Source organism: Eptesicus fuscus, chromosome 8 (genome assembly GCF_027574615.1).
Source record: "Eptesicus fuscus isolate TK198812 chromosome 8, DD_ASM_mEF_20220401, whole genome shotgun sequence".
Classification (NCBI taxonomy): Eukaryota; Metazoa; Chordata; class Mammalia; order Chiroptera; family Vespertilionidae; genus Eptesicus; species Eptesicus fuscus.
Window position 1 is genome coordinate 38713490 of NC_072480.1, and position 24235 is coordinate 38737724.

The 24235-nt window shown below is 36.4% G+C and overlaps 1 protein-coding gene across 2 annotated transcripts in view; it reads right to left on the reverse strand.

Annotated features, from left to right (window-relative positions):
• Positions 1 to 24235, reverse strand: part of KLHL1 (kelch like family member 1) — a 368120-nt gene that overhangs the window by 202819 nt on the left and 141066 nt on the right. For both annotated transcript variants that reach the window (XM_054719843.1, XM_054719842.1), the window contains one exon: positions 11596 to 11732. In XM_054719843.1, coding sequence (XP_054575818.1) covers positions 11596 to 11732 — 137 coding nt within the window. The remainder of the gene's footprint in view (positions 1 to 11595; positions 11733 to 24235) is intronic.

Genomic DNA, 24235 nt, shown 5'->3' on the forward strand with positions numbered 1-24235 from the left:
CTACTCAAAAATGCTTACTAAACATAAAGTAGATTAGCTCAGGAAAACATGAAAATAATGACCCACATTTCTAAGTATTGTTTGTATTTTGCTGACATGGCTGTATCAGAAATGCAAATGTTATATATTAAACAAATGTAAACTTATTTTTATAATTCTTCTTGCATGGTTGACTTCTACTATTTTGTATTAAATTTTATTGTTTTGCATTATCCTTTCCACTCACTGTTCATAAGCATTTCTCCAGAGAAGAAGAAAAGATGGGGTGGGAAACAGACTTGTGTGAATAACATTTGGCTGGAATATTTTGTCTGGTTAAGGAATGTGAGAGGAGTACAATAATAGCTACAATGTGCTCAAGAAGAAAGTTCAAGCACACAGTCTAAAAGGAGTCAGGGATCCAGGTATTCCTTTAGGTTATCATGAACATGCAATTCATGTTTAGCTGAAAACTGTTTTCCTTGTTGGGTAGCCCTTACCATCCTTTATCTGAGAGAGACAAAGCATTTAAAATTAAGTGCTGATGGTTCTCATTATAAATTTTCTTCTCTTATCAGGCAAAGTAGTAATTTATGGAATTTTTTAAGAACATTTTTTTAAATATTTTAAATTGATTTTTAGAGAGAAAGAGAGAGGGAGAGAGAAAAACATTTATGTACATCAATGAGCTGCCTCCTGCATGCTCCCTACTAGGGATTGAGCCAGCAACCCCAGGCATGTGCCCTGACTAGAATCCAGCCATACCTTTTCAGTACATGGGATGATGCTCTACCAACTGAGCCACACTGACTAGGGTTGGACGTCTTAAGAGTATAGTCACAAGTGTTGTTTTGTTTGCTTCTTTTTGTCTGTTTTCTTATTTATAGTCGTTTTTCTCATATGCGATCTGCAAATAGCATCAGCTGTATTAAATTTTAAAAGGAAAGTATTGAGAACTATTTAGTATTTTAAAGGTATGTATTGTTTAGAAACCTAAAGTTGGTGTTTGAGTTTTCCCAACTGCCAGATAAAGCCAAATATTGTGAGTCATAACTGAGATGTTTGTGAAACATATTAAAAATGTTAAATATTAAACATGCATAGTATTTTTATGTGTTTTTATTTAGATAAAATTATAAAATAAAATTATACTTAAAATTGCACTTATGATTTGTGGACATTCAAGGTTGAGGGTTATTTCAAATACTGCTATGGTCGATTACAAAAAATTCTGAATTTGAGTAGCATCTATATGCTTTCCTCAGGTTATTCATGATTTGTATAAAATAAAATTAATTTTAAGAAAAATTTATATTTGATGGCAGTTGGTACTATATTAATGGAAAGTCACATTTTCACTTAACGTGTCAATAACATAAGTACAGATAAGCATTGTAATAAAACAGAAGTTTGAGTAACTTTAGAGCTAGTTAAAAGGACTGCAATGTCATTGAGGAAACTGGGTCATGGTTTCATATTTGTGAAATTTTGTTGATCTTTATGTTAAAGGTGTTTTCATTTCTGTATAAGACAATAAGATTTGATTAACTGCCCATTTCAAAATGTGGCTGGGTGGATCAAATAAGTTATGCTAAAATACTGAATGCAATATATGATAAAATCATACCTGAAATATATAAAGTAGCAAAATTACAACAAGGTGATTTTAAAAAATATACTCCTAAAAATGTACACTTAACCATTCATATGAATTATAAGTCATATTGTAATACTGAAGCATATAATAAATTTGATTAAGTATTAATAAATATTTTATGAACAATGTGTTATTCCCTTCCCAGTTCTCAGTCTTCATCTTTATTTTTAAATAACAAATTGTGGAAAGGATTTGAAGGACTTATAAAAAACACCTGTTACGAATAACAATTATAATTGAGTGCTAACAATATGCTAAGCATTATGCTAATTTTATTCAAATTACTCTACAGTTTAATAATCTTAAGACTCCATAAAACCATGTAATCTGACCAAGACCTCAAAGTACAAAAAGGGGAGCCCAAGAGATATAATAAAAATACTTAATGAAAAGTAAGAAATAAGTACATTCCAATTAGAATAAATGCCCAGAATCAACACTGGGTTGCCCACATCATACTGAATTTAGTTGAGTATCAGTCCTGGTGAAGGCTGAAGAAACCCACAGATATTTCTGAGGTTAAATGCCATATACTATACTATACTGCCACTCAAAGATAACAGAATCAATTGTATGCAGTAGATATTTTGGAGTTAGAGTGAAGAAGAAATAATCCTGAGAAAATATAGTTGAATATAAGATTAATGCACAAGAATACATAGCATGTTCCCTGCACAGTTGGTATAATGGCATATGATTCAGTCTTTGCTTTTCTAGTACCCAAAACAGAAGAAAATGTGAACAATTAAAAGACTAAGAGGAACAATAAACTAAAATTAAAGCAGATTTTTTTAAAGTTGATTATGAGACCTAAGAGATTATTCTTACTTGGAAACTTTGAAAGTAAATGTGAGCTATGGTGTAGAGAGGCATAACCCTTCCTCTATAACGAGTAATATTAAATTTCACACAACTGTTTCTTTTTAGTTCATCTATAAAATTCCACAGCATAAAGCCAGAATGCAGTTCAGTAACAACAAAAGTTGTACAATATTCACAAAATATGTACCATTTTTATTATTTGATACAATATTTTTTCAAAATTAGTTTTCTATTACTCAGTATTGCACGCATACAATGTTTCTTGGTAAAAGAGTAGAAAAGTATTGGTATGATGACGATATACACCAGAATGTTATTTTTTTTTTACTTCTGTCTTTAATAATAATTTTAACATCCTATGAAAATTGTTAAGTTAGTGTTTTTAAATAATGGGTAGTAATTATATATAAAACCAGTCTTTAAAGGTTTAATATGCTAAATTGAGAACATAATTTTCTCATCTAGTAAAAGCCCTAAGTTTAAAACTAATGTCCTGCATAATTCATGTCACTTGAATTAAACCAGTAATAAAAATGAAGCAATAATTTACTTTTAATTACAATAAAAATTCTGAAGAGAGTTTAGAATATTCAGTCTAGGCTGAATATATTGATGTATACTTTCAATATTAAAGCAGATCATTAAACATATCAGCTTCTATATTCATGTATTTACTTCATGCAAATGTTGGGCAGTAAGCAGAAGTTATCTTCATATTCCTTACCATAAGTCTTTAATTAACTTCAATAGCACACAAAGTTTTGTGTTTGTTTGTTTTTAAATAAGGAAGTTAAGACTTCAGTGTGTTTAAAGGGTTGCTATTTGGCAGTTTAATTTTCTACCCTTCTTCTTAATAGTACTTCTACGGGCAGCTTCCTTTATTAAATCTTGTCCTTATCAGTTCTCTACAGGACCTGACACTTAGCTAGTAACCCTGTAATCCCATCTCCCATATTTGTTCGAACTCCATTTCCTTACGCACCAATGAACAGAATATATTTTTAAGTATGTCAGGATAGTAGGGACTATGTAAGAGATAAGAAAGAAAGAAATTTTTATCAGCTCAAAGACAACTTTAAAATACAAAGAATCTGTTCAAATATATTAAATTTTCTCTTTTATTTTCACAATGCCATCATTAATTTAGGCTAGAGCTGAAATACATATAGATACAAAAACAATATAGTAGCCCTCAAAATTTGTTTTATACCACTCTTAATGAGAAAATATGAGGCTGTATACATCAAAAGTATGTTTATAAACCACCCCCCCCCCAAAAAAAAAGAAAACAAAGAATAGCTATTTTAAACCCTAAATTGGAAAGTCTCTTAAAGGCAGAGAATGTGTGTAATCAGCATATTGTTTTCCAGAGTCCATTATAGGACATGGCACATAGTAGGCATTCAGTAAAACCTGAGAAGCATTCAATGCATTCATAGGAAAAGGACTATTAGCCATTAATGTGCTTAAATTTTTAGGCATCATTGCTCCTTGCAGGTAAGTAGCATTCAGTTGTGAGGAAGCATGAACCTAATCTGCAGTGATTCACTATATAGCAATAAGGGAGTCAATTTAAGCTACTCAAACTATTTTGAGGACAAGATAGTCATAACCACTTCAAAGAACTCTGTCATAACATACTATACAAAAGGGTATTGACTCAGTACAGAAAGTACCGTTCAATTTGTGTTATGGCATTTTATTCTAGTAATAGATTAATATCTCACTATTGATCTTTGTCAGGTTACTTTATATCACTGAAGGGGTTGCTTAAGAACTCCAAAGTAGCCCTAGCCAGTTTGGCTCTGGATAGAGTGTCAGCCTGTGGACTGAAGAGTCCCGATTTCAATTCCGGTCAAGGGCACATGCCCAGGTTGTGGGCCCAACCCCCAGTAGGGTCATACAGGAGGCAGCTGATCAATGGTTCTCTCTCATCATTGATGTTTCTATCTCTCTCTCCCTCTTCCTTCCTCCCTAAAATCAATAAAAATATATTAAAAATAAAAACCCTCCAGAGTCTCAAGCACTGAAAAAAAAAAAAAATAACTGTCCCTTCATGTTAATTCAAAAGAGACCAACAAAGTTCTGACCTATCTCATGATAATTTTGTCAATGTTCATTTGAAATATTAAATATGTAATCCTCAAAAAATGTTTTTCATGAAAAATGTTTATATGTAACATTTATAATGTTTAGGATGGAATTTCTAAAGTTCTATAATTTTCTAAGTAATTTGAAAATAGAATAATGGGAACTGTAAACATTTTTTTTTTCTTTTCTCCTCTGATTCCATGTTTCAGAGATGTTCTGTAGATTAATTCTAGAACAGCATGGACTTCATAATTCCAAATTTATGCGTTAGCAGTTAAAACAAATAATAGGTATTTTTTCTAGATGAGTATAATTACAGAACAGAGGCTTCAGAACATGTAGAAAAATATTTTTAAAACTAAGTTCATTTAAAACTTTACAACCGCAAGACTTTTTAAAGGAAAGAAATGGGGGAAAAAATAGATACAGAGGCAAAGAAGCATTGAACAGACTGCGAAACTACAGCGGGAAGGCAGGGGAGGTTAGGCGGGGCGGGGCTGTAAGAGATCAACTGAAGGACTTGTACGCATGCATATAAGCATAACCAATGGATACAAGACACTGGGGGTGGGGGTGGGGGGGCAGGTGAGGGCATGTAATGGGGGGTAGGAGAGGCCAGGGGTGGGGAGGGGAAAGGAGACATATGTACCACTATTTGAAATACTTCAAACAATAAATTTAAAAAGAATGACCAAAAAAGAAAAAAACAAAAAAACAAAAAACTTTACAACCGAGATAGTGCATAATGATACATATGTTACTGCTTTTGAAAATAAAAGTGACAAGCTTTTTTTCACTATTCCTGTGCTAATACTTCTATTTATTATCAACTTGTTTAAAGGTCTATGTCATTCCAATCTGTATTCATCCAGTTAATTTATATTTTATCTTCTAGTCCCTAGTGTGACTCTCTTCATTCAATAAGTAATCAAATATTTTTAACAGAATATTTTTATTGATTTTGAAAACTGGTATACAATCTTATAATTACATATTTCCTGGATCACAACCAAGTATTCAAACTTTAAATTTAAGGGGAAGGTTGTAAAAGGGCACTACAGCAGATACTCAAATTGTATCATTTTGTTCAACATCATTTTTTGTTTGTTTGTTTGTTTTTGTAATTTTGATGAGATGCCCTAGGAACTTAACTCTTGTTTATATCAATTAGCCTATTCTAAAATTGGTTTCATTATACATTATTTCACCTAAAAACCTATTGATGACATTATGTGAGGACATACTCTATTTTATAATACATCCTGTTACTTAAATGGGCATTTGCTCTCCATGAATGGCTCTCATCATACTCAGATTTCCTAGTAAAATTTTACAAAAAAACTCAAAGGAAAGTTTTAAAAGAAGAAATGTTAAAGTTAGTTAAACATATAATTAAGAATTTAGAAAATTGATATGAACCTGTTAGAAATACAATTATTTGTAACACCAGTGTAATTTTTCTCTTTTTTCACTCCTGAACTTTTACACTGGCAAGCATGTCAAACTCAGGCTAACATGGGCCAAATAAACAAGGTTTAAATTTATGTGGGCTGCAAAAAAACAAAAGCTTCAATTTTTATAGAAACGTAGATTTGTTTCGATAGAGACATGCTGAATACAAAGGACTGAAATAAATGACTAATTGTTAACATAAAATAATAGAACATTTTAATAACATTAATATTTTTTCTTGAACATTAACTTACCAGACATTGAATAACTGCACAAATTAATAAGCGTAACACAAATAAACCTATTTTTCTTGTTCTCTGAAAGTGAAATATTTCCTGTTGCGCACACCAAACAAGTCAGTACAAGACTAATGCCGTGGCAACCGGCTGTTAAAATATTCACTGCTAGTATTATTGGAGAGAAATGGTGTACCTGCCCCTAAGACGCATAAGGGAAATGAATGTAATATGATTATAGTAATCAGTCATTAGCCAACATTACAGTTCATTATTAATAATTATGTATAACAGGATGATGTAAAAATTAAGTTATAAAATTGTTATTAAAACATTTGGGCCGCAAAAATATTTGTTGTGGGCCGCAAGGTTAACATGTTTGTAAGTGTGTGAAAACAATTGACCTAACAGAGCCCCCCACCCTTTTTTTAGGAAAGAAGCTAATTTTGGTACTGCAGTAATTAGTCATCATTTTAATAGTTGTATATTTACACTTTAGGCTTCCAATAAACTTAAAAATTATTAAATAATTAATATTTTCTTGAATTTTGTGGACAGAAAAACAATATTGGTTTTCTTTATTCTATCTTACATATTTCTACTATTAAACTTGCTTTATTATGATAACATCTTCTTTTACAAAATACTCTATACCCTTTGATCTATTGCTACCACTGCACTCACTCCTTGATACCCAGGTCTCTTTCCAGTTAGAAAAAAAAAAAAATAGTTTCCAAATGTTTATTTCAGTTTTTATTGAAACTCTACCAGGACCCTCATCCCATTTCCTCTCTTTATAATTTGCTGGGATAGCAGAAAATTGGGGTAATTAGAAAAGGTGACTTCCACATCTTACCATGTATACATTTTTATTAAATGAAATCTTTAAAGGATGATTTCATTAGAGCAGACAAACAGAAAGATATCAGCTGGGAGAGGCTGGGAGAGGCGACCAGGCTTGGAGGGAAATAAGTGACATGACAAACTGAAAATGGACAATGGAGGGGGCAGGCCCCTATGTGAGCAGGAAAGATTCAGAGCCCTCCAGGGTGTGTTCCAAATGATGGCTTAGCATCTATCTTATATATAAACTGCTTTTGAAATTTTAGCCCTGCTATTTTGGCTGCTATAAATGCTTGCTTGCTTAAATAATAAGGAAAATAAGACTACTCCCATTCCAGAGAGGCCATAAACCTTCCCCAGATGAAGTTATCAGTGCTGGTGCCAGGTCAGGTCTTTGGTTGAGGTCTCAGAGTCCCAGCACGTAGGGCTCTTTAAGAACTTGCAAAGGGGACCGGCAAAAACCTTGTTTGGGAGACAAAGAAGCTCAAAAGGTATAAATACAGGAAACTTCCTGTGTGAATTCGCCCAGAATTTGAAAGGCATTTTTCTCTGGGCCTGCGTGTTATAATAATAAAGAGTGACTCCATTTCTCTAAGCATTGCTTGGTTCTTCTTCGGTCTTCTGCAACAAGATGAAGGAGACATAACTTAGAGATACATTTTTTTTTTTTATACATGAGGGAGGGGGTAACTTGCTTGTTGCCCAGGGGGCTCTAGCCTAGAGGTATAAATCATTTAAACTCCCAAATATCAAGGCACTCCTTCAGTTTTGCCAGCTGAGCTCCCTGTTTAGATCCTCTTTGAGTGTATTGCTTTCCTACAAGTAAATCCTTGCCTGCTTTTGCTGTTATTTGTTGTCTCTTGTTTGAATTTTTTCCTATAAGCAAGACAAGTGGGAGTGCAGAGTACTATCTCTGGCCTGAGGCAGAGATCCCCTTGTTCACCACTGACAATTCCTCTTTCTTCAAGTAAAATATTATTAAGCTCTTAATTATTGAAGCTTATATTAGTCAAAATTTCATTCTAATCTAACTTTACCCATTGTTTCATTTTCTTAATTTCTAAATGAGTGAAATAAATTAGTTACCTATTATTTTCAAACCTCAGACATTTTTCAGATCTCAGAAATATTTCCTTTGAAATCATTTTGAGCACTCTCATTCATTACCTTAACAGATAATAGTTAACTATCAATTCTTGATAGAGTTGATCCTCCTTAGTTTTTTTAAAAGCCTGTCAAACCTTAGAATTTAAGAAAATATTCCCTTTAGTATCTTACTGCTTGTTCATTTTTACCACTTTCTGGGATACATTTATTTTTAGTCTTCTACAAAAAGTCTTAGAAGTCAGCTAGCAATCTAAGTAGAAACACAGATAACTCCTATTCTTGCCTTTCTATACTATTGCTCACGTGATCTCTCCTATTGTAATTTGTTACATTGTATGTAGCAAAAGACAGGTACAGATTTTACATTACGCCTAAAATCCCCCTTACCTTAGCTTGTAAAATATGTTCTCATCTAGGGCATTTCTATAAACTAACAATTGGAAATTTAGCAATCACCAGGAAGACAGAAGTATCAGAGCACAGGCCAAAGTGGCAGTGGCAGCTGAAAGGCAGCTTTGTATCCCGTCTGCCCTTTAAAAAGCAGAGCTCAATCTAGGTCATTGCATTCAGCAGGGAGCTTGGAAACACCTTCCAACTTTGTGCTGCACCAAGATGAGTGTCTTTTGACCTAGTTTTGCACAAGAGAAATGCCAGGCTGCCAGACTATGGAAGCTGTAAGTGTTGGATCCATGCCTTTCTGTTGCTAGAAGGATTCTTGCGATGTAAGTTTCAGGATTTGTTTCTTTCCAAGAAACAGTAAGGCGGTTGTGTTTGCTGCTCTTGACTGGGAGGCCATGATCTGTTGCTACTATTTCAGGTTGTATGCAAATTGAAATCGACCAATATGATCTCAATTCCCCATCAGCTGACAAGACTTGCTTCTTCCTGCCGCTAGTCCTTTGACCTCCCTTTTCTTAGAGGATTTGCTTTAGAAAAACCCGTAAATGTAAATTCCTTCTTTACTCCTTTGAGGTGTGAATATTTTTAAAAGGCTCTTGACAGTTTTCCAATCCAGAAATGTTTTTCTCAAAGCCATCCCTTTGAAATGCCAACATCAAGGGAGAGAGCACCCAGTCTCTCAGTTTTGTGAGAGACCAGGAGCATAATTGGAGTGAGCTCCTTGCTTCAAGTTGTAAAACTACTTTCTGTCACAAAGATAGGAGAGACATTACTTTTCCGTTAGATACAGCCAATGAGCAAACACAGATGGCCTATGTTCTCTCCTGCCTGAGCACTTTAAAATTCTCCCCTCTACCCTTTGTCCCGGCAGAATTATTATTTTATTATTAATTTATTGGGGTGACATTGGTTAATGAAATTTTATAGGTTTCAAGTATACATTTCTATGATACACCATGTGCACATTGCATTGTATGTTTATCACCCAAAGCCAAAGCATCTTCCGTCACCATATATGTGACTCCCTTTCCCTTATACTCCTCCCACCCTTCCTCCCTCTGATAACTTCTGTACTGTGTGTCAATGAGTTTTTGCTTGTTTGTTTTTCTTGTTTGTTCATTTACTGCTTTCAGTTTTATATTTCCCCTATGAGTGAAATCATATGGTTCTTGCCCTTTTCTGTCTGACTTATTTCCCTTAGCATGGTAAGTAAACACTCAGTTCGGGTCTCCCGCCCTGATTACAACAGCCTTCAATAAAGGCTTACCTGCTTAACTTTGTCCAGAGCAAATATTTGCTTTGACAAAACATAATTTTAAAATTACTGAGGCTGGGAAATGTCTGTCTTCCCATCACATTGCTGCTTTGAGAATCAGCATCTAAAGCAGGTGCATTTCAGAGGCTTCATTTACTGAGTGTTAAATTGGTATTAACAAGATTCTCTCCACGATAAGCCAAATCCTCAAAGAAGTTAGACTTCCACTAGTTCCAAGGTCTTTGCTTTTAGAGGCTGATCTTTAAACACCGAGTCTTGTTTCTCTGTGACCAGAAATATTGAAAAATGCAGCTCCTTAACCTAGGGTCCTGATGCTTTGATAATCAGTCTCCTTTCCTTCCTTCCTTCCTTCCTTCCTTCCTTCCTTCCTTCCTTCCTTCCTTCCTTCCTTCCTTCCTTCCTCCCTCCCTCCCTCCCTCCCTCCCTCCCTCCTTCCTTCCTTCTTTCCTTCCTTCCTTCCTTCCTTCCTTCCTTCCTTCCTTCCTTCCTTCCTTCCTTCCTTCCTTCCTTCTTTTCTTCCTTCTTTTTAAATATAATCATCAATAGTTCAGGCAAAAAGAGCCACATTCAATTGCTAAAATGTATCCACTCATATTATTTTCTTTTACTACTATCACAAGATTTTATTATAATGTCTCCTCTAATCTCATGAGTCTTGAAAAGCTATTAAAATGTTTTAAATAAATGTGAACCCTGATAATACTCTGAGCAGGCTTTATGCCTTTTAACTCTCTCTTAACATTTAACATTATATCATATGTATTCCTTCATCTCTTTTCTCCACTTGGACCATGGGCTTCTGGAAGGCAAAGACATGGCATACTCATTAGTTTATTTTCCAGAGATTGAGCTAATACTTGCACATTAAGTAACATTCAACAAATGTCTGCTAAATTAGCAAAACTATTTGCACTAAATTTTATAAAGTGCAAAGACCAATAGAAAACGTCAGTATAGAGGATCAGAAAGAAACAAATAGCTTTTAAATCTCACCATTTCCACAATTCTATGCATTTTCATTGTCCATTTCAAGTTTATAGAATCCACATTAAATGTTCTATGAAGGTTTTAAAATTAAAATAATACACTGCAAAGAATAAAGTTATTTGAACACATCTACTTCAAAATGAAAGAAAATTAGAATCCATTTTGCTTCCTAATGTTTTAAATATGGACATAAACAAATTCTTATTTGATCATTAATGACCTCTCTGCTTCTCTTTTCAGTGCATCTATCTGCTATTTATTTTATAAGCCAGTTTATTTTATTTTTTGAATTTTTTAAGAAATTAATTTTAGAGTGAGAGAGGAAGGGAGGGGGAGAGAAAGAAAATCATCCATGAGAAAGAACCATCAATTGGCTGCCTCTTGCACACCCACTACTGGGGATTAAGCTAGAAATCTGGGCATGAGCCCTGACTGGGAATCCAACCAGTAACCTCTTGGTGCATGGGGCGATGCTCAACCAACTGAGCCACACATGCCAGGGCATATAAGCCAGTTTAAATTATTGGTGGAAGGAATTTGATATATGTACTAGTATACATACATACATTTATAATTTCAGTGACAAAAGAAAAAGTAGTCTGACTTTTCTCTGTCAGTCTTTCAAATGGAAAAATAAATAAATAAAATAAGAGATGCAAGCTGTATTTTTCTTTAAATTTTAAAATCCTGTACTCAAATTCTAAAATCCACAAGACATCAGTATGAAGCTTCATCTTTTACTGTACCTGTATATGCAAATTGTACAAGATCCCAGAGGGCATTGGGGTCTATGCCTTCCATCTTGATTTCCTCTTGCTTGGCTTCGCAAACATCACTTGTAAACATGGCAGCAAAATAGTCTGAGACTGAGCTCAGAACAAGCCTGAAAGAGTCAAAAGGTCTAATTTAGGGTGTAAATATAAAGCATCAAAATGCTAAGTGTCAACAACAATGGAGTGCGGAGCAATCTATTTACGTATCTCTCTGTGTCTGTTTGCCTATCAATCATCTATATATCTCTGTATCTAGCACCCATCTATTAATCTATAATTACCTTATGGATTGTACTTTTAAAAACTGATTTAGGAAATTCTGTTCTACCATTTTAAATACATTTTCATTTCACTTTTAGTTCTTCTATCCTTTTATATCAGAATCCAATTTTATTTATTTCTACATCCTCACCCACTTTTCACCACACTATCTACTAAAATTTTTGATTTGCTCAGTCAATTAATGGTGCCACATATATCATAAATTTAAGTGTAAAATGTGTAGTGACCTCTCTGAAATTTCTATTTTTTTTGCTTATTTGCCCATTCTTATGCCTATAAAATATTTTTATATGTATGATAAATATGTATAAATATAAACAAGTAAATACTATGATTCCAAATACATCTTTATATCAAATTAGGCAAATTCTCCCTCTTTATTTCTGCTTAACTAGTAGTGGATTTAAAAATCATGTTTTTATTGATTTCAGAGAAAGGAAGTGAGAGGGAGGAGAGAGAGAGAGAGAGAGAGAGAGAGAGAAGCATTGATGTGAGAGAGAAACATAGATCCCTTGTCTCCTACATGCGCCCAAACAGGGGATGGAACCTACAACCTAGACATGTGCCTCTAATGGGAATCAGACTTGTGACCTTTCAATGCACAGGATAACCCTTAACCAACTGAGTCACAGAAACCACAGCATGGATTTTCATTCTGCATATAAAGTTTAAAGTAAGTTTGTCAAATTTTAATTAAAAATACAGTACATTTCTGATTTTATATGTGAACTAGAGGCCCAGTGCACGAAATCATGTGAGACCCAGAGTCCTGCCACGCTGTGGGACTCAGAGTCCCACCACCACTGCACAGTCAAAATCGTGTGAGACCTAGAGTCCTTCCTGCTGCCGTGGGACCCATCAAGGCAATTCCTGGTGACCAGTCATTTGGTTTTTCCGGCATTCCGGCCACTGGCCTTTTATAATATAGATGGTTGGTACATTTACCACATAACATTATCCAATACAAAAATATAAAATATCTCTCCAGATATTCAAGATATTTTGTCTGAATTATATTTTAACTAGAGGCCCGGTGCACAAAATTCATGCACGGTGTGTGTGTGTGTGTGTGTGTGTGTGTGTGTGTGTTCCTCAGCCCAGCTTGCACCCTCTCCAATCTGGGACCCCTTGAGGGACGTCCAACTGCCCGTTTAGGCCCGACCCTGGTAGGATCAGGCCTAAACGGGCAGTCGGACATCCCTCTCACAATCCAGGATTGCTGGCTCCCAACTGCTCACCTGCCTGCCTTCCTGATTGCCCCTAACTGCTTCTGCCTGCCAGCCTGATCACCCCTTAACCACACCCCTGCCAGCCTGATTGATGCCTAACTGTTCCCCTGCCAGCCCAATTGCCCCTAACTGCCCACCCCTGCCAGCCTGGTAACCCCTAACTGCCCTCCCCTGCCAGCCTGGTTCCCCCCAACTGCCCTCACCTGCCAACCTAATAACCCCTAACTGTCCTCCCCTGCAAGCCTCATTGCCCTCTAACTGCTCTCCCCTGATGATCTGGTTCCCCCCAACTGCCCTCCCCTGCAGGCCTGGGTACTCCCAAACTGCCCTCCTCTGCCATCCTGGTCACCCTTAACTGCCATCCCCTGCAGGCTTGATTGCCCACAACTGTCCTCCATTGCAGGCCTGGTCCCCCCCAACTGCCCTTCCCTGCAGGCCTGGGTCCCCCCCAACTGCCCTTACTAGCAGGCCCAGTCGCCCCCAACTTCTCTCTCCTGCAGGCCTGGACCCCCCCAACTGCCCTCCCCTGCAGGCCTAGTCCCTCCCAACTGCTCTCCCTTGCAGGCCTGGGTCCCCCCCAACTTCCCTCCTCTGCTGGCCTGGTCACGCCTAACTGCCCTCCCCTGCAGGCTTGATTGCCCCCTACTGACCTCCCTTGCAAGACTGGTCCCTTCCAACTGCCCTCCCCTGCTGGCCTAATCACCCACAACTGCCCTCCCTTGCAGGCCTGGTCCCTCCCAACTGCTCTCCCCTGCTGGCCATCTTGTGGCAGCCATCTTGTGTCCACAAGGGGCCAGCCATCTTGTGTGTTGGAGTGACAGTCAATTTGCACATTACTCTTTTATTAGATAGGAAGTTTTCCCTAAAATTTTCTTGTGTACTCTTGGTTGATTCCTATATACTTTATAGTTTTTTTAGCATTATGTATGGTAACAAACAAATTTATGGCACAGTTATCTTCAAATATTTATTATATACCAATTAGATAAATCAGTGTCAAATGATCAGTTTTATCTAAAGAACAAAATATAACATTATGCAATATGAAAACAAACTGTAATAAACCAGGGGATATATTTCTCTCCTAGTGCATAAGAAATATATTGAGAAAAAATTAACCATTTTAACCTTACACATATAAAGATTTGATTTATAACAGGGCCACCTCCATATAAAGAAAAATATTGTGAGACCTAGATAATTCAACCTTAAATAATTACATAAAATCTCCAAAACTGAAACATACAAAATACTGCTAACTCAGTAAGAGAAGTGCAGAAAACTTTGTAATGCATTTAGATTTAGTGAACATAAAATTTGCATTACATTTTAGAAGAGGGATGTAATGAAAAACAGAAAGTAATATCTTTATATGTGCATATAAAGCTCCTATTAATGCAAGAAAAGCAGGAGCCAAAAAATGCATATATAAGTGGATTAATGTAGCCACTCTGGAAAATCTCTTATTGAGGTCACCATAAATGTATTTCCTTCAAAATCTATTAAACTTTTCTAAGTCCACTCCAATTTATTGTGGTATTTGACATTGTTGACCTCCCACTCCATCTTTAAATCTCCATTTTAGCTAAGGCAGTGCAGACTTTCTTATCTCAGCTTACCTCTGATTCACTGACTTCTTTTCCAACTCTTATTCTTGACCCTTTCATTTCTCTAGGTTTTGAATCAGGGTTATAAATATTTGCCTTAACACTCACTGTTTCAGAATCATTTTTATCCATGGCCTTAATTAGTATTGTTAAGGTAGTTTTAAATCTAGCCTTGTGTCTGGAATCCTATAAAAACTTCTCACCAGATATCCCAGCAGCATTTCAGTATGCCCTAAATTAACTCAAAGTCTTCCCTGTGAGATTTTCTTTCATTTATACTTCCCTTATTCTAATTGGTGTACCACCAGTATATTGAATTTTCAGAGTAGGTACTATAAAAGTATTTATGTCTTCTCCTCCATTACTTATATCCAATAAAACATAAAATCCATCTTTCCTTTTATATTGGACTTTTTTTTTTTTTTTTTGCTTTGCCTATACCCCCTTTATGAGGCACACCAATGTGCCCTGGGCTAGTGATGCTAGCACCTAACTCCTCTTAGCTACCCTTTCTCTAGAACCACACATGGCCCAACAGGAGCTGCCCACTGGGAGTTTATGTGCTCTTCACATGTGGGTGTCTCAACAGTATTGACCATTAGAACCCAGGTATAAAAATACCACCTTTGAGCCACTAGGGACAAAGACCTGCGACCACAACTGCAGACCCACAGACACCAAGAATCCAGACATCCTGGCCACAGTTTTCTGTGAATCACAGAGCCCATCCCCCTCCTTGCAGGCTCACTGCAGCGCCATAGGAACTACTAGACCCACCCCACACAAGCAGGCCTCCTGCCCACACAGGGTGGCTCTGCTACCTGAATTTGAGCCTAGGCACACAGACAGTGAGAGGCTGTTCCCTGCAGTGCACAATTGCGCGACCAGACCCTATGCCCACACAGGGAAGAAGTGCCAGTGACTCCAATTCTCAATGCATACGCACACAGGCACCCTGATTCTCAACACGAGGCTGCACTAAACAACAGAGACTCGGATACCATGGGCACAGGGGGACTCTGACTCCTGCCATGTGTAGGGGAATCTGATTTTCAACACATGCCAGCAGGGTCTCTGTTTCAGCACAGCACAGGTGTGTTCCCTGATTTTAGGTGCACACATGAGGCCACACTAAGTGCCAGTGACTCTGATCCTGGGCAAGCATGGCTCCCACCAACCCATGACAGCCACATGCCTTGGTGTTGGAGCTCTTCAGTGACACTTGGGTGGAACAAAGCTCCCACTGCACATGGCCCAGGACCCCACAACTTGGCATTTGAACCTTCTGGTGATAGTGAGAATAGGGAGACAACAAAACAATCCCCAGAGGAAAGAAAAAGAGGAATCACCAAGAAAGGAAATAAGTGAAATGGAGGCATACAACATGACAGAAAAAGAATTCATAGTAATGGTAAACTGGATGGATGAGAAAATCAAGAACCTATGCAAAAATCAGGAAGAAATCAAAAGTGATATAGCTACAATAAAAAACACAATGGAAGGTTTCAACAGTAGACTAGAAGAAGCAGAAGACCAAATTAGTGAGTTAGAAGATAAGGTAGAGAAACAAGCCCAATATGAACAGCAACTGGAGAAAAAAAAATTAAAAAGCAGGAGGAGAGCCTAAGGGAGTTTTGGTACAAACAGAACGAAGTAACATACGTATAATAGGGCTGCCAGAAGGACAAGAAGAGCAGCAAGGATTAGAAAATCTATTTGAAGAAATAATGACAGAAAACTTCCCTGATATGGGGAAGAAAAAAAATTACACAAGTATGGAGAGTCCCAAGAAAGATGAATCCCAAAAGACCCACACCAAGACACGTCACAATTACAATGGCAAATGCTAACGACAAAGAGAGAATCTTAAAGGCTGTAAGAGACAGTTACTTACAAAGGATCCCCCATCAGATTATCAAGTTATTTCTCAACAGAAACACATCAAGCTAGAAGGGAATGGAAGGAGGTATACAAAGTGATACAAAGCAAAGGACTGAATCCAAGAATACTCTATTCAGCAAGACTATCAATCAAAATTGAAGGAGAAATCAGGAGCTTCACAGACAAAAAAAGGCTAAGGGAGTTTATCACTACCAAGCCAGCAATGCAAAAAATGCTGAAGGAAATACTGTAAAAAGAAGAAATAGAAAGGGAGGAAGGAACATAGGCATAAAGTACAGGAATGGCTATAAACAAGTACCTATCAATAATAACATTAAATGTAAATGGATTAAAAGCTCCAAACAAAAGACATCAAGTGACTGAACGGATAAGAAAACATGACCCATAGATATGCTGTCTATAGGAGACCCACCTCAGAACAAGGGACTCACCCAGACTGAAAGTGAAGGGATGGAAAAATATCCATCAGGCAAATGGAAATGAAAAATAACTGGGGTAGCAATACCTATATCTAACAAAATAGATCTCAAAGTGAAGACCATAACAAAAGACAAGAAAGGCCACTTCATAATTCTAAAGGGATCGATACAACAAGAGGATATAACTCTGGTAAACATATACGCACCCAATGCAGGAGCACCCAAATACATAAAAAAACATCTGGAAGATATCAGGGGAGAGTTGGACAGCAACACAATCATAGTAGGAGACTTTAATACCCTATTAGCATCACTGGATAAATCCTCTAGACAAAAAATTAGCAAAGAAACATCAATCATAAAAGACTTTCTAGATCAGATGGACTTAATTGACATATTTAGAACATTCCACTGCAAAACTACAGAATATACATTCTTCTCAAGTACACATGGGACAGTTTCAAAGATAGACCACATATTGGGACAAAGGCAAAGTCTCTCTAAATTCAAGAGGATTGAAATCATATCAAACATCTTCTCAGATCACAATGGCATAAAATTAAAAATCAACTACAGTAAAAACAATCACAAAAATTCAAACATTTGGAGGCTGAATAGCACATTATTAAACAGTGAGTGGGTTACCAAAGAGATCAAAGGAGAAATAAAAAAACATACTTGAAACAAATGACAATGAAAACAAAATAATCCAAAATCTTTGGGACACAGTGAAAGCAATCCTGAGAGGGAAGTTCATAGCATTACAGGCCTACCTAAAAAAAACAAGAAAAACTGGTAATAAACCATCTAACTCTGCAACTTGAAGAATTAGAAAGAGATCAATAAGAAAATCCCAGTGTAAGCAGAAGGAAGGAAACAATAAAGATCAGAGTGGAAATAAATGACACAGAAACAAAAAACAAAAACAATACAAAAGATCAATGAAACAACCAAGAGCTGGTTCTTTGAAAAGATACACAAGATTGATGAACCGCTAGCCAGGCTCACCAAGAAGCAAAGAGAGAGGACCCAAATAAATAAAATCAGAAATGAGAGGGGTGAAATAACAATAGACTCCACAGAAATACAAAAATCATAAAAAATACTATGAACAACTCTACTCCAACAAACTGGTCAACCTAGAAGAAACAGACATATTCCTAGAAAAATACGACCTTCCAAAACTCAACCAGGAGGAATAACAAAATCTGAATAGGCCGATAACTATGGAGGAAATTGAAGCAGTCATCAAAAAAGCTTCCAACAAACAAAAGCCCTGGACCAGATGGCTTCACAGGGGAGTTTTATCAAACATTCAAAGAAGAAATAAAATCTATCTTCCTCAGACTATTCCAAAAATTTCAAGAGAAATTTCCAAGCTCTTTCTACGAAGCCAGCATTACCCTAATCCCAAAACCAGATAAATACACCACAAAGAAAGAGAATTATAGGCCAATATCCCTCAAGAATATAGATGCCAAAATCCTCAACAAAATTATAACAAATGAAATCCAGAATTACATTAGAAAGATCATACACCATGACCAAGTGGGATTTATTCCGAGGATGCAAGGATGGTACAATATCTGCAAATCAATAAATGTGATACACCACATAAACAAACTGAGAGATAAAAACCATATAATCATAACCATAAATGAGAAAAAGCATTTGACAAAATCCAACACCCTTTCTTGATAAAAACTCTCAGCAAGGTGGGAATAGAAGGATCATAACTCAACATAATACAAGCCATATATGACAAACCCACAGCCAACATCATACTCAATCAAATCTCCATACTACCCAAAGCAATCTATAAATTCAACGCAATCCCCATTAAAATACCAAAAGGATACTTCAAAGACCTAGAACAAATTCTCCAAAAATTTATCTGGAATAAAAAAAGAACCTGGATAGCTGTAGCAATCTTGAGAAAGAACAATGTTGGAGGGATCACAATACCAGATATCAAGCTATACTACAAAGCCACTGTTCTCAAAACTGCCTGGTAGTGGCACAAAAACAGACATATAGACCAGTGGAACAGAACAGAGAACCCAGAAATCAACACAAGCCAGTATGCTCGATTAATATTTCACAATGGAGACAAGAGCATACAATGGAGACAAGACAGTCTCTTCAATAAATGGTGTTGGGAAAATTAGCAGATACATGCAAAAAAAAAAAAAATGAAACTAAACCACCAACTTACACCATACACAAAAATAAACTTAAAATGGATAAAGGACTTAAATGTAAGATGGGAAACCATAAAAATCTTAGAAAAAGCTATAGGCAGCAAAATAGCAGACATTTGTCATAGCAATATCTTCACTGATACAGCTCCTAGGGCAATGGAAACTAAAGAGAAAATAAACAAATGGTACTACATCAAAATAAAAAAAGCTTTTGCACAGCAAAAGAAACCATCAACAAAACAAGAAAGCCCACTGCATGGGAGAATATATTTACCAATGTTATCTCTGATAAGGGTTTAATCTCCAACATTTACCGGGAACTCATACAACTTAACAAAAAAAAAAGATAAACAATCCAATCAAAAAAAGGGCAAAGGACTTAATTAGATACTTTTCAAAAGAGGACATTCAGAACCAAGAGACATATGAAAACATGCTCAAAGTCATTGATTATCCAAGAGATGCAAATCAAAACAACAATGAGGTACCATTTCACACCTGTCAGAATGGCTATCATCAACAAATCAACAAAGGACAAGTGCTGAAGAGGATGCAGAGAAAAAGAAACCCTCCTTCACTGCTCGTGGGAATGCAGCCACTGTGGAGAACAGTATGGAGTTTCCTCAAAAAACTAAAAATGGAACTGCCATTTGACCCAGTGATCCCACTTCTAGGAATATATCCCAAGAAAACAGAAATACCAATCAGAAAGGATATATGTACCCCTGTGTTCATAGCAGCACATTTTATAATAGCTAAGATTTGGAAACAGCCTAAATGCCCATTAGCAGATGAATGGATTAGAAAACTGTGGCACATCTACACGATGGAATACTATGCTCCTGTGAAAGAAGGAATTATTACCATTGGCTACAGCGTGGATGGAACTGGAAAGCATTATCCAAAGTGAAATAAGCCAGTCAGTGAAAGATAAATACCACATGGTCTCACTCATTTGTAGAAGATAAAGAACATTATATACTGTTGAACAAAAATAGAGGCAAAGAAGCATCAAACAGACTGTCAAACTACAGCGGAAAGGTAGGAGAGGGTTGGGGGAGGTAAGAGATCAACCGGAAGACTTGTATGCATGCATATAAGCATAACCAGCAGACACAAGACACTGGGGAGGGGGGTGAGGGCAAGTGCTGGGGGGTAGGGGAGGCCACGGGGAGGTCAATGGGGAAAAAAAAAGGAGACACATGTACTTCTATTTGTAATGCCTTAAACAATAAATAAGTAAATAAATAAATTTTATGTTGCATGATGGAGGTGAACACTACATATTTTCTGAAAGAATTATTTTCAGAGAATAGTTTACTCAGATTTAATTTTCCATCTATGTTTCGCACCAATTTATGAGTCTGAATACTTAGGACTCACAGGTGGCCTCTATCTAGGGAGAAAAAACTCAAATTTTGAAGAGGTAAGGTGTTCTTGAGACCAACAGGAACTTGTCTCCAAGTGAAAGAAATTTATATGAAAACACCGCCTTTATCAGTAAGGTACTCTGGTAAGAGTGTTTCAAGATCTTTTATTTAAGAGCAGATAGAAAGCATAACATTACTGTTCACAGAACATAGTCTAATACTATAAACATAAAACTCCAGTGGAAATTAATTTTTCCAATTCAGTAAAATAAATTAGTGTTAGTGGAAACATTGAAATTGTTTGGAGATTGATTTTCTCTGATGATGACTGCCACTGCTTAAGTAAGTAATTCACCATTTAACAAATAAATAAGGCATACTTATGTTCATTACTAAATATTTTCTCTAAGGTATTAGCCCATTAATATAGCAGGGTTCTACTAAATAGTGGTACTATAAAGTGTTGTTTTGGTAGAATATTTATTACACGTGGAGGATATGAAAAAAAAAAAACACAAAAAAAAACAACCCACCTCTTTACCTCGGGGTATGACTAGGTCTACAGCAAGTCATGCCCCAAAGCTACTTGGGAGCTAAAGATGAGCAAGGCTCCAGCTGAGACCACATCCCTTCTCAGCTCCTTGCTCTGCCCTATGCTGCTTCCTTTCTTCTGAGGACACCCCTTAAATAAACCATGCACACGTGAACTGCAGTCGCCTAGTCTGCTGCCAGGAAATCTGACCTATGACAGTGAGAAGTAGTCTTCAAAATATTTCTCAGTTAATCTCTTTCTTGGTATTGACATAGTCCTATTTCATGCCTAGGTGAACTCTACATAAACTCGTGTTTGCAGTGCTCATCTTTTGTGCATTTTCTAAAGCTGGACCATTTTTCAGAGCTAGCTTTGTAAAATATGACAGGCAGAGTATCGTAGTTGTTAATGTACTACTTCTGTAGCCAGACTGCCTGCGATTGAATTCTATTTTCACAATGTATGAATTAAATGGTGAATGTCTTAATATCTTCATTTCTTAGTTTTCTATTTTCTTAGAAAAAAATAAAGAAAATAAAAATTTCCTTCCCTTTCAGGCCAAAATGGGATAGTGTATGTAAAGCACTTTAAGCAGAACCTGACAAATTCAATACAGTAACTGTTAACTAACATTATTATTATTATTGACTTAATTACGTCACTCCCTGTTTCAAGAACTTACATGGGTTTCCCATTATACACATCATTTCAAACACAAATGTCTCTACTGGTTTTCAGATCTATCATAATCACTTTTGTCCTACTTTTATGAAGTAATTTTGCAGTATTTTCTACAAACTATTCTACTTACACTAAGCTAGTGCCTCATAATTTTTATAAAATTATTTGCTTCTTTTTTCCACATCATTCTCACTATAAGATAACATACCTATTTTTTCCTGTCTGAACTCAAACATAATTTCTCTGAAAAAATTTCATAATACTCAATCAAACCAAATAAGGAAATGAGTAGCATATGTTAATACCCTAACATATGCTACTCATTTCCTTATTTGATTATTTCTTGCCCTTGGAATCAAAACCATATATTTTAGTTGAGGTTATTTGCAACTATAATAATTTTCTTAGTTGTTCTATGGGTTATTCTTTCCTTCTCAAGATTATTGAAAACTTCTTGATGAAAGGTATCAAGTTTTATGTCCTTTTGCATCACCAACAGGGTTGAAACCAATGCTGTAATATGTTTGGCAAAGATTTCTTTTAATTCATGAAAGGAAAAGATGTTTTATGTACTGCTGAGTATCAGTGGTAGGCTTAAGAAGGACAGTAAATGATATGTAAATGATGAAAAACAAGTACTTTTTAATTTCTCTTATCCTTGTTTTCCTCAACTTTTATTCAGATATTGACATGTATCATATGTAAGTTTAAGGCATACAATATGATGACTTGAAATATTTATATATTATGGAATGATTACCACATATTTATTTATAATGATTATGTCCTGTTAATAAATTGATCCCATTATCAAGATATAATGACTATCTTTGTCTCCTGTTACTGTTTTGGCTTCAAGTCTAATTTGCCTGATATAAGTGTAGCTACCCTGAATCTCTTTTGGTTTCCATTTGCTTTGAGTATCTTTTTCCATTCCTTTACTTTGTGATTATGTGTGTCCTTAAAGCTGAAATGAGTCTTTTTCTAGTAGACAGCATATAATTGGGTCATATTTTAAAATCCATTCAGCCACTCTGTATCTTTTGATTGAATAATTTAATCCAATTATCTTTAGAGTAATTATTAATAGGTAAGAAGTTATAATGCCGTCTTATTGTTTTCTGGCTGTTTTTCGGTTCCCTTGTTCCTTTCTTCCTCTCTTGCTGTATTTCTTTGTGAATTGATTAGTTTCTATAGTGTTATGTTTTGATTCCCTTCTGTTTTCTTTTGTGTACCTACTGTAAGCTTCTGTTTTTGTAGTTACCATGAGACTTACAAAAAATATTCTATAAATGTAAGTCTATTTTAAGTTGATAACAACTTAACTTCAATCATGTAGAAAAAATCTACCTTTTTATTCCCCTCCCCATATTTTATGTTTTGATATCACAATATACCTTCTTTATACTGTGTATCCATTAACTGATTATAGCTTTAGTTGTTTTGAACACTCATCCTCTAATCTCTATACTAGACTTAAGTGATTAATGCACCATCATACTACAGGATTAGATTATTTTTAATGTATCTATATACTTAGCTTTACTACTACGTTTTACACTTTTATGTTTTCGTGTTACTAATTAGACTCCTTTCATTTCCGCTTAAAGAACACCTTTCAGCATTTCTTATAAGGCAAGTCTGAGTGGTATGGTACCCTCAGCTCATGATCCTTGTGGCCTTGGGATGGTATCTGTATATTTAAGGAAGTAGGTGCCTTTCCCGTTCTTACAGGCTGGCTTGGGCAATCAAAGCCCTTCACCAGTCAGCCTATCCAGGGATTCTTGGAGGGCCAGTTGGTGATGTCTGAAAGCAGGCTTCCTGCTGGAGTCTTTGGATGGAAAAGTCTGGTGTCTGGTCAGAAGGTGGCAGTCTTGGTGCTTGGGTACATAAGGACCATCCTAGTGCCTGACTCTGCAGGGGTAGACCTGGAGCCTAGGACCTTGGTCAGCAAACTGTGGCTTGAGAGCCACATGCGGCTCTTTGGCCCCTTGAGTGTGGCTCTTCCACAAAATATCATGGCCTGGGCGAGTCTATTTTGAAGAAGTGGCGTTAGAAGAAGTTTAAGTTTAAAAATTTGGCTCTCAAAAGAAATTTCAGTCGTTGTACTGTTGATATTTGGCTCTGTTGACTAATGAGTTTGCCGACCACTGGCCCAGGATCATTGGGGTGAGTCAGGCACTTGGGTCTGCATGTGCAGACATAGGTCCTGGATCAACAGAGGCCAGTCACGCACAAGGGACCACTGGGTTGGGCCTGGCATCTAGGTTTACAGGGTCTGAATTGGTGTTGGGGTGTTCTGGGAACCTGATTTCATAGGAGCCTGATTGGAGGCTGGAGTCATTGTGGCAGGCATGGCGCTGGGGGAACCTGTAGCTTGGGGTCTCCAG